General features: G+C 41.9%; 1 protein-coding gene across 3 annotated transcripts in view; it reads right to left on the reverse strand.

Moving 5' to 3' along the window:
- CHRNA7 (cholinergic receptor nicotinic alpha 7 subunit) overlaps positions 1–11158 on the reverse strand; it is a 146629-nt gene extending 135471 nt beyond the window's left edge. Inside the window, exons 1-2 of one of the 3 annotated variants that reach the window (XM_010371690.2) lie at positions 10992–11158; positions 10604–10743 (exon numbers count right to left, since the gene is read on the reverse strand). Coding sequence is in view for 2 of the 3 variants with exons in the window: in XM_010371688.2 (XP_010369990.1) it covers positions 10604–10743; positions 10905–11046 (282 nt within the window). In the remaining variant the exon portion in view is untranslated. Of the gene's footprint in view, positions 1–10603; positions 10744–10904 lie in introns of all 3 variants that reach the window. The other 2 variants (XM_010371688.2, XM_010371689.2) reach the window with 2 other exon arrangements.
- Between the last annotated feature and the right edge of the window lie 554 nt (positions 11159–11712).

Here is an 11712-nt window from a genome sequence, read left to right on the forward strand (position 1 = left end):
CCATGCAAGCAAAAAGAGAGTAGAGTAAAATAATTAGAGCTGAGAGAGAAAGTTACAAATCTAGAATTATTGAAATCATCCTTCAAAGGATAAGGAAAAAAAAATACATTCTCAGGCAAAAATTGAAGAAATTTGTTGCAAGCAGACCTGCCTTTAAAAAATGTTAAAAGAAGTTCTTTAAAAAGAAAGGAAATGATACAGGTTGAAAGTTGTATGAAAATTAAAGAACCACTGAAGAAGGAAAAAGTGAAGGCAAAATAAAAACTTTGGTTTTTCTTATTAATTTATCTAACAGAAAACAGTTTGTTCAGAATAACAACAGCAACAATTTTTTTATACCTATATGTATATATCATATATAATACATACATATATGCACACACATACATACACACACACACACATGCACCTTATAAGAAATAAATGGTACAAGGGACAGGAGGAAGATATCCATGTTATTTTGCATTATAAAGTGCTCGTGTTACCCATGAAGTGGTATAACGTAACATGAAAGGTGACTTGGGTTAGCTGTAAATGTACGTTGCAAACTCTAGGGCAACCACTAAAAAAGTAAAGAAAAGAACTATAACCGATACGCCAAGAAAGGAGGGAAAACACAACCACATAAAATGCCCAACTAAACCGTAAAAGTTGGAGTGGAAAACAAAAACTGAAATAAGGAACAAGGACAACAAAAAAAAATCAGTAACAAATACGATAGTTATCGATCCAACTATATCAACAATCACTTTGAGTGGTCTAAAGGCATCAATTTAAAGACACTGTAAGAGCAGATCAAAAACCAAGACCCAACTGCATGTGCCTACATAAAAACCAGAGTACTCTAAATATAAAGACACATATAAATTAAAAGTGTCCTATGGATGGAGAAAAGTATACCATGCTAACACTAATCCAAGAAAGCAGGAATAGCTATGTAAATTTCAGATAGCGCATACTTCAAAGCAAGGAAAGTTTCCAGGGATAAAAAATGGTATTTCTTAATGATAAAAAGATCAATTCTACAAAAAATACTTAACAGTACTTAATGTGTATGTGCCCAAAAACACAGCATCAAACTAATGAGGCAAAAATTATTAGACCTACAAGGATAAATAGGTAAATTCATTATCACAGTTGGAAACTTTAACACCCGCCTACCAGAAATCGAAAGAACCAGAAAGCAGAAAACCAGTATAAACATGGTTGAACTCAAAACATTGTACATCAATTGGATATAAGCAATATCTATAGAATATTTTATCCAACAACAGTAGAATACACATTCTTCTCAAGCTCACATGTAATATTCCCTATATTTGTGCCACAAAATGAGCCTTAACAAATGTAAAAGAATAGAAATTACACCTTGCCTGCTAAAAGAATACAAAGAAATTAAATTAGAAATCAGTAACAGAAAGATTACTGAAAAATCCAAAAATACATGGGAATTAAACAATATGCCTTTAAATAATACATGTCTCAAAGAACTCTCAAGAGACACTGAAATATTTTAACTGAAATGAAAATGTAAACAACTTACCAAAATTTGTGGGATGCAGCAAAAGAAGTGCTTAGGGGAAAATCTATAGCACTTAATACAGTATTAGAAATGAAGAAAGATCTAAAAATCAATATTCTAAGCTTCTACTTTAGGAAACTAGAAAAAAAGAGCAAATTAAATCCAAAATAAGCAGAGAAATATTAAAAATTAGAGCAGAAATCAACAAAATTGTAAACAGGAAATCAATAGAGGAAATGAACAAAAACAAAATGTTTTTTGAAAAACAATCAATAAAATTAATAAGCATCCAGCCAGGCTAAATTAGAAAAAAAAGAGAAAGGACAAAAAGTATTAATATCAGAAGTAAAAGAGAAGACATCATTACAGATCCTATGGGCATTGAAAGGATAACAAATAAATACCATGAACAATTCTATGCTCACCAATTTTATAACCTAGATAAAATGGACTACTCCTGGAAAGACAGAATTTCTCAAAACTCAAACAAGAAGAAATAAACAATGTGAATGGGCCTATATCTATTGGAGCAATTGAATCAGATAATAATAACCTTCCAAAACAGTAAGTAACAGGTCCAGAAGGGCTCATTGGTGAAGTCTACAAATTTAAAAAAGAAATTATGCCAATTATCTACAGTCTCTTTCAGAGTACACAAGCAGAGGCAATACTTCCTAAAACATTCTATGAGGCCAGCATTACCCTAACACAAATGGCAGACAAACACATTATAGGAAAAGATAACTACAAACCAATATCACTGATGAACATAGATTCAAAATGCTCAACAAAGTATCAGCACATTGTGGTGGCTCACGCCTCCAATCCCAGCACTTTGGGAGGCTGAGACAGGCAGATCAACTGAGCTCAGGAGTCCGAGACCAGCCTGAGCAACACAGTGAAACTCTGTCTCAAATAAAAATTTAAAAATTAGCAAATTGATCTCAATAATGTACAAAAAGAATTACATACTATGATCAAGTGGGATTTATTCCAGATATTCAAGGTTGGCTCAACACTAAAAAATCAATTAATATAATCCATTACATCAACAGGCTACAAAAGAAAAATCATATGATTATATCAATAGATGAAAACAATTCTGACATAATCCAACTCCTATTCATCATAAAAACTTTCAGTAAATGGAACAGAAGAGAACTTCCTCAACTTGATAAATATATATATCATTAAGTATGATGTTAGCTGTAGGTTTTTTGTATGTGTGTATATACATATTTTTCATATGTATATATAAAATATGTATATGTATATATACAAAATATTTGTATATGCTTACATAAATATAAATATATAAAATATACGTATATATTTATATATAAATGTAAGTAAATATGTACATTTTTAATTTTTATATATATTTTATATATACTTAAAATTTTATTTTTATTTTTATATATACTATCCAAAAAACTTATAGCTAACATCATACTTACTGATAAGAAACCTGAAGCGTTCCCACTAAGGTTAGGAACAGGTCAAGGATGTCCCCTCTCCCACTCCTTTCAATAGCACACTGGAAGTACCAGCTAATATGAAAGGACAAGAAAAAGGAAATAAAAAGTATACAGACTGGGAAAAAAAGAAATAAAGCTGTCTTTGATTGCAGATGACATGATCATTTATGTAGAAAACCCAAAATAAATGACCAAAAAAAAAAATCTCCAGGAGCTAATAAACAATGACAGCAACTTTGCAGAAGAAAGGCTAACATGTAAAAGTAAATGGCTTTCCTATATTTTGGCAATTAACAAGTAGAATTTGACATTGAAATCATAATACCATTTAACCCCTCAAAAATTGAGCACTTAGGTACAAATCTAGTGAAGTATTTACAAGATCGATATGAGTAAAACTACAAAAGTCTTACAAACAAAATAAAGGAAGAACTAAAGAGCTATTCTACGTTCATGAATAGAAAAATTCAATATTGTCAATATGCCAGTTCTTCCCAACTCGATCTGTAGATTCAATGCAATCCCAAACAAATCCCAGAACGTTATTTTGTGGGTATCTATAAAGCAATTATAAGGTTTGCAGAGAGAGGCAAAAGACCTAGAATAGCCAACACAGTGTTGAAGAAGAACAACAAAGCCGGAGGACTGACACTACCAAACTTCAAGACTTAGGATAAAGCTATAGTAAAATCAAGACTGTGCTGTTGATGAAAGAATAGACAAAGAGATCATTGAAACACAATAGAGAACCCAGAAATAGACTCATAAATATAATCAACTGATCTTTGACAACGATGCAAAGGCAATAAAATGGAGCAAAGATCGTCTTTTCAACAAATGGTGCTACGACAACTGGACAACCACATGCAAAAAGATAAATGTCGACACGGACCTTATACACTTCATAAAAATTAACTCAAAATGGACCACAGACCTAAATGTAAAGTGCAAAACTACAACACTCCTAGAAGATGATAGTGGAAAACCTGTATGACCTTAGCTACGGCAATAACTTTTTAGATACAATACCAGAGGCACAATCCATAAAAGAAACAATTGAAAAGACGGGTTTCACTAAAGTTAAAAATGTATGTTCTGTGAAATACGATGTAAAGAGAATGAGAAAACAAGCTACTGACTGGGAAAAATATTTGCAAAAGACATACCTGATAAAAGACTGTCATCAAAAATATACAAAAACTCTTAAATTCAGCAATAAGAAAAAAAAAAACACTTAAAACTTGGTCAAAGACCTTAACAGACACCTTACCAAAGAAGATCTACAGATAGCAATAAATTTATGAAAAAATGCTCCACATCATATGTCACCAGGGAAATGTGAATATAAAACAATGAGATACCGCTACACCCCGATTAGAATGCTCAAAATCCAGAGCACTGCTACCGCCAAATGCTGACGTGGATATAGAGCAACAGGAGCTCTCATTCATTGCTGGTGAGAATGTAAAACGGTACTTCCACTTTGGGAGATAGTCTGTGATTTCCTTAGAAAATCAAACACACTCCTAGCATACAAACCACCAAGGGCCCTCTTTGGTATTTACCTAAATGACTGAAACCTTATGTTCACATAAAAATCTGCACAAGATGCTTATAGCAGCTTTACTCATAATTGCCAAAATTTGGAGGCAACCAAGATGTTCTTCAGGAGGTGAATGGATAAACTGTGCTACATCCAGACCAATGGCATATTACTCAGTGCTAAGAAGAAGCGAGCTATCAAGCCATGAAAGAGTATGGAGAGGGCATAAATGCATATTACTAAGTAAAATAAGTCCATCTGAAAAGGCTACGGACTGTATGATTCCAATCATACGACATTCTGGAAAAGATTCAACTACAGAGACAATAAAACATCACGGGTGCCAAGAATTGTGGTGAAGGTAATGATAAAAAGGTAGAGCACAAAGAAATTCCAGGAGAGTAAAAATACTCAGTATGATACCATAATGATGGTATTATACACTATGCCATTTATACATTTGCCCAAACCCATAGATCATACAAAACCAAGAGGGAACCCTCTTATAAACTGTGCATTTGGGGTGATTATAATGTGTCAATGTGGGTTCATCAGTTGTAACAAATATGCTACTCTAATGGAGAATGTTGATCACTGAGGAAACTGTGGGAAATCTCTGTACCTTCCTCTTAATTTTGCTGTGAAGCTAAAATTGCTCAAAAAAGTAAAGATATTTTAAAAATGATAAAGATCAATACCTGATTATACCTTCAGCATTTCTTTTTACAATATATGCTAGGTATGTGGGTTTTATAATATTTGATAATATTTTGTTGGAGTTGTAGCATTTTAAATGGTGGCTAATGAATATAAAATCATACATTTTGCAAACCTAAGCAGAGGGCCACCCAAAGGAATTTAGATAACACATAAGCCCTTAGGATACTGGGCTCCACAGCCCTGCCTGCCATCTTCAGTGCCAAAGCCTAAGTGCATGACCACTTAGTTCTACTGTCTTGTGACTAAAGCTTCCAAAAAGCTGAATCTGCATTTCAAATCAATAAAATACCAAAAAAATCAATCTTGTATAATTATACGTTTTACATTTGTATATAATTACATGTTGGTTCATATTACTCATTTTAACAAACTTGACTTCTGGACATGCTTCATAACCAATGTATATTTATTTTATGCAAATCACTTAGAATGGCCTTTAGATGCATGTGCTCAGGTGACTGACTAAACAGTACAAATAAAGGAGAAACATTACGGAAACTTGGCAGATCAGACCTTACATATGCATCAATTCAAAATGATTTCTTATGTATTATCTCATTCCCAGCCCAGTTACAAGCCCAGGAAGTAAATTAATAATCACCAGAAGTCAGTGTATGCATATAAGAATAATTTAGGCACTTTCACTTAGCAAATTTATTGATATATATTCATGACGTTTATATACACAGTTATACATCATAGACAATATATCCAAAACATCTCTTAAATCTGCCCCCTTCTCCACATTCCCACAGTGGCCATCCTAGTTTCAACCTCCTTGTCCCTTACCTTTCTCTCCTCCTCTCTAACACATCTCACTCACTGCTCTCAGCATCTTCTGCTTAAGCAGAAATTTGGTTACTTCCCTCCCCTGTTTAAAAATCCACCATATCGGCCGGGCGCTGTGGCTCAAGCCTGTAATCCCAGCACTTTGGGAGGCCGAGACGGGCGGATCACGAGGTCAGGAGATCGAGACCATCCTGGCTAACATGGTGAAACCCCGTCTCTACTAAAAAATACAAAAAACTAGCCGGGCGAGGTGGCGGGCGCCTGTAGTCCCAGCTACTTGGGAGGCTGAGGCAGGAGAATGGCGTAAACCCGGGAGGCGGAGCTTGCAGTGAGCTGAGATCCGGCCACTGCACTCCAGCCCGGGCGACAGAGCGAGACTCCGTCTCAAAAAAAAAAAAAAAAAAAATCCACCATATCTTCCCCCTCTGCCTAGTGCTTCATGAAGGAGCCTGTTGAGTAACAGCAGGTCAAGCAATTCCTTTGAGGACTCATGTTGTGCCTCTAAAATGTATGCAAAGATTTTTCACTCCAATCTATAATTTATACTTGAATTTAATACAAATATCAAGGTTTGGACTATTTCCATTTCTGGGAAAATATGCTATGGCAGGCTGGTCTTACAGCTTCACAAAACCCCTGGCACACTGCCTCCTCGTGCCTTCGGAGATGCCTAGACTAGAGCCAGGTAAAATGCAAACTTGCAGAGGAACTCAGGACACCTCACACACTGCAACCTCACTGTCCCCACACTTATCTAGCACCTCATACCACAGAAAACTCATAGCCCCCTTCCCACCGCCCTTGTAAGGCGTCCTTCTAAAGCATAATTCTTACAAAAGGGTCTGTAAAACTATCAGTAGTTTGGTCAGTACTATATTGGTTTTTTAGAATGTCTCAAAAAACATAGCACATTAAATTTTCTGAGAAGTCTTGCAGCAAAATCGCAGTAAAGATCAACAGGTTGCCAGTGTCCCACAAAACACATGTTGGAGGTGAGCTGTCCTCCACTGTACTTTCAGCCTTTCCTCAGCCTGTACCCATTACCTGGAAAAGATATCCTACTTTCAGTGGCAAACTCTTTCTCATTTTTGGAACTCTAACTACCATCTCTTTGAAGCCATTCTCAGCTGCTCTAGTTGAAAACAATGTTTTCTAGCCCTTTGTATAGATATGTATGTTAAATTTCATCACATGTAGTAATTTGGGATTTACTTTTTTTTTTTTTTTTTTTTTGAGACGGAGTCTCGCTGTCGCCCAGGCTGGAGTGCAGTGGCGAGATCTCAGCTCACTGCAAGCTCTGCCTCCTGGGTTCAGGCTATTCTCCTGCCTCAGCCTCCCGAGTAGCTGGGACTACAGGCGACCGCTACCACACCCGGCTAATGTTTTGTATTTTTAGTAGAGACGGGGTTTCCCCATGTTAGCCAGGAAGGTCTCGATCTCCTGACCTCGGGATCCTCCCACCTTGGCCTCCCAAAGTGCTGGGCTTACAGGTGTGAGCCACTGTGCCCGGCCTGGGATTTACTTGTTAATCTCCCTAGCCAGCTCATGAGATCTCTGAAAGGAAAAATAATCCATCATCTTTCTGTTAATTCTCAGAATTTGTCAAAGTCTACAATAGGAGCTCAACAGGATTTGTGGAATAAACTGATTAAAGAGTAAACGATCTTTCACAAAAATAAAATATATAACATCATATGGTGTCTTCCTATCACTCCAGTTGGGAACCTCTGCTGACCAAAAAAAGGAATCAATAACAGTATCTGGGAGTAGGAAAACCAACTACTATGGTCTCTAGAACAGCCCAGTTAAAATGAGCAACAAATGTGTAAAGAGAATCTATATCAGCCAAGATTTTGCCATGTGAAGGCTTTATGAGAACCGTTGTGTCTCTGTCCAGAGGGCTGAGATTTCAGCTGGAGAGACCCGGCTCCACTTCAAAAACCAGGCAGAACCAACCAAGTTAGGCTGGAATACAAATGTTTGCATATTTCGTTATGTCTGATAGACTTCAGCTTCATCCAGCATCTCAGGAAAGTCACATTAAACTAGTTACAATTCACCCAGTTTAAATAAATTAAATGGCTTTGTTCTGCCGAAGTTACCAAGTCTAAAGGAAGCAGCAGATGAAAGACAAAGGACTTGCCCAATGTTTCTTCATAGCCCTACCTCTAATCACAGAGTGGCCTTGGGCAAAGGACCACACCTTTCTAGGCATGACTTCTGGACCTCTGAGTTGAGTAGTTACCTAATTAAGATGGAGCATACCTTCAGTGAATCACCAGTGTGTGGCAAGCACTTTATCTTATTTAATCCTCTCAAACCCCTCTGAAGCAGGTTTTATTCTAACACATGAGAAAACAGGGCTCCGAAAGGTAAGGGAGTTTGTTCAAGGCCACTCCAGGAACACAGCATTGCCTGGCTTGGAAGTTCAATGTGTTCACAGCCAACCCCATGGCTAACGTGAGAGAGAAACTCTCTCCTGCCCCCTTCCCATCACCTCTGACTGCTGACAGCCTTCTTCACAGGCATTTCCTAAGGACAGTGGACTGCCATTGACACAAAGTGCCAATTAGCTCTTTTTGTAATTTTCTAACGTGACAAAAGTTATTTTAAATGTTCATGCAGTGTAACACTAACCTATGCCTAAACTTCTCCTAAGACTCAGAGCTCCTCCCAATAAGTTGGTTTCTTACGTGTCTCTTAAAGAAGCAGAAGTTCCCAGAAAAAAAGCCTGCAGCTTCTCCCTGAGTAGTCTCTTCTCCAAGAGAGGCTGCCGCAGCCTTTGCAACCTCAGGAGCCTGTTCTACTGACTTCCTCCTACTCCTCTACTGAGGGGCTACTGCACCATCACCCCCATCCAGGCAATACAGGGACACCCCCTCCAAGGGAGACAGCTGTGGAGCAGACACAAACAGTGAGGCAGCCTGGCTGGAGCTGACCCTCGGCAAATGGGGGAAGAAGGGGCTACTGTCCCTTTCTCACCCTGTCACACACCACTTTCAGGGTGTGTCAGCTCTGCTGCCTGGTCTTTTCATGTGGTTTCTGCATAAAAATGACCAAAATCACATATCTAGCTTTAAGGTCTCTTCAAGTTGTTTCCATATTCTTTAGTTGATCACAATGACTGATGAGGTACTACAGTGTCCATTTTATTAGCCAGAAAGCCAAGGCTCAAGATGCTTAAGAAACTTACCTAACAGCAGCCATTCAGACACCAACAGAGCCAGAACTCACCGAAGACCCCAAGTACAAATCTTGAGCTCTTTAAAGTAACTGAGGAGCTGCTCTGTAAACAGCAACTTTTGCTGCTCTGCAACTCATAAGACTGAACCTGCCTTCCCCTACAGCTCTTCTCTGATGATAACTTTTCCGCATCACCACATATACATTCAATATTTTAAAGCATGATTCTGTCTGCAGGAGAAAGAACACATTTGAGGCGAGTGTAGTGTTGGAAAGGAGGCAATGTATCACAGCAATTTTAACTAGGTTAAATGATATACCATTCATCAACATGCTAGCGCGGGTAACTGTTTATTTGTAGGATTATGAAATATCACCTCTTATCTTTTTCCACTTTGCCAGGTGGCTCTTAGCACTATTTGTTTTTTAACCAGGAATTGTGGCTATTGTCTCACCTCTTTCCTATCATGCTGTCCCTCCCAATGAACATCATTATCCCTGTGCCCCACCCTGCCCCACTCCAGGGTGCTCCACAATAGAATCCGATACTCTGTATAGACATTTATAATGTATTAAACACTTGTGTGAAGCATTTGTATTATACGGAGACTATACCATGAATATTGAATATCCAAAGCAGCAGAGAGGAACAAAAGGCAAGTTTACACAGATTGGCCAATGAAGTGGGCACTAGCAAGGCTGCAAGGCAAGAGGCCCACGGAACTGGTGGCAGCTGCCTAGAGGCACAGACACGTGTATTCCTGATGGGGAACCCTGAGTCCATGGAGTAGGACTCCTGGTACCTGTCCTCGCCAGGAAGGCAAAGCATGCCCATTCCTCAGATGGGGTCACAGTGGAAGTTCACAGCTGGCCCTCTTACCCTCTGCCTGGACAGATTTGCCAGCTGCAAAGCTCAGGGGCAGGCCTCCCACCAAAGAAGTTACATATCATAGGCGGCAGAAAAGTCTAGAAGTGGCTAAACTGACACTCAATGCTGGACTGCATGTCAACACTTACACCATAAGGGAGACTAAAAAGTGAATATCACCTGTTCTTGCTACTGAGTCCCAGTTCAGGATGCTTGAGTTTCTAAACTGAGGGAAAGGTGGGACCCAAGTACCCACGTACAGGTGGCCGGAGTGACGGAACAAGCTTTACCAGGTTTCTCCTTGGCGGGAGGAGAGACGGAGAACTGAGACACTCAGGAGAGGGCAGGCTGGGGACAGAGTCAGAGCATGGCCCTGCCTCGCCTGGGGCCAGCTAGAGTGTCCCAGCCGAGCTCCACCGCCTGGCCGCCCGACGCTTCCTATAAAGCCCCTCGGAGCCCAGGGAGGGGAGAGGGCAGCCCTGTGGGCAGGCGGGACTCACCACGTCCATGATCTGCAGGAGGCTCAGGGAGAAGTAGACGGTGAGCGGTTGCGAGTCATTGGCCACGGGCCTCTCCAAGGGGTTGTAGTTCTTGACCAGCTCCTTGTAAAGCTTCCTCTGGAACTCGCCTTGCAGGGACACTTAAGGAGAGGAGACCCGGGCAGGGGGCTCAGGGCAGGCCGGCGGGGGTACTCCCGACTCCCTCCTGCCCGCGGCCCCCGCCGCCCACCCGGTACAGCCCAGACAAGCAGCCCCCGCAGCGCCCCCGCTGCCCCTCGCCGGCGGCGGGGAGACCCCAAACCTGGCCCAGGCGCGGGGCGCACAGAGGCGCCCGGGACGTGCCCGGGATCCCACGGAGAAGTGGAGGGCGGGGAGGCGGCGGCTTTACCATGCAGGAGCGACGCGGTCAGAGCCAGCCAGACGCCTCCCTGCGAGCAGCGCATGTTGAGTCCCGGAGCTGCCGCGGGCCGGCGCACCTCACGTATCGGCTGTCGCCCGGGCCTGCGCCTGCGGCCACAGAGCCGCCTCTCCGCTCGGCTCGCGCGCCTTTAAGGAGCCGGGCGCGCGCCCCCGCCCCGCCCGCCCCCGCGCGCCTCTCCACGTGACGAGCCCCGCCCCCGCCCCGTCCCCGCCCCCCGCCCCTCCAGCCCGGGCCGGCTTCTCGGCGGCCACCCAGGGAACCGCAGCCCCGGGTGTGAACTGGAGGTACTCCCGGCGCTGGGTACGCTCCGGGCACCTCCACCCCCAGTCTCCACCGAGCGCGCTCTCGGCCTCGCGCCTCCGGCCAGCCCAGGGGCTGCCCAAGGCCAGGCTTTGCCTCTCCCTTGCGTTCTTTGTCCCCACTCAGCCCGCTCCCGCTCTCAGCCAGAAGCTGCGCCGGGCACTCCGGAGAAGGCCAGGACAATTCTGGGGTCCAGTCTTCCCGGACTCCTTCCTCCACGCCAGCGACCGGGTGACAGCGTTGGGGAACCAGGCTTCGGAAGTCTTGCCAACCAGACAAAACAGACCCGAGGAAGCCCCCTCCTCCCGCTTTCCGCGAGCCCGGGTTTGCTTTCCGCACCGTTTGCTGGGCGCTAGCAGCCAGACTCTCGGCTGGGATCTGAAGTGCT

Source organism: Rhinopithecus roxellana, chromosome 5, assembly GCF_007565055.1.
Source record: "Rhinopithecus roxellana isolate Shanxi Qingling chromosome 5, ASM756505v1, whole genome shotgun sequence".
NCBI classification, from domain to species: domain Eukaryota; kingdom Metazoa; phylum Chordata; class Mammalia; order Primates; family Cercopithecidae; genus Rhinopithecus; species Rhinopithecus roxellana.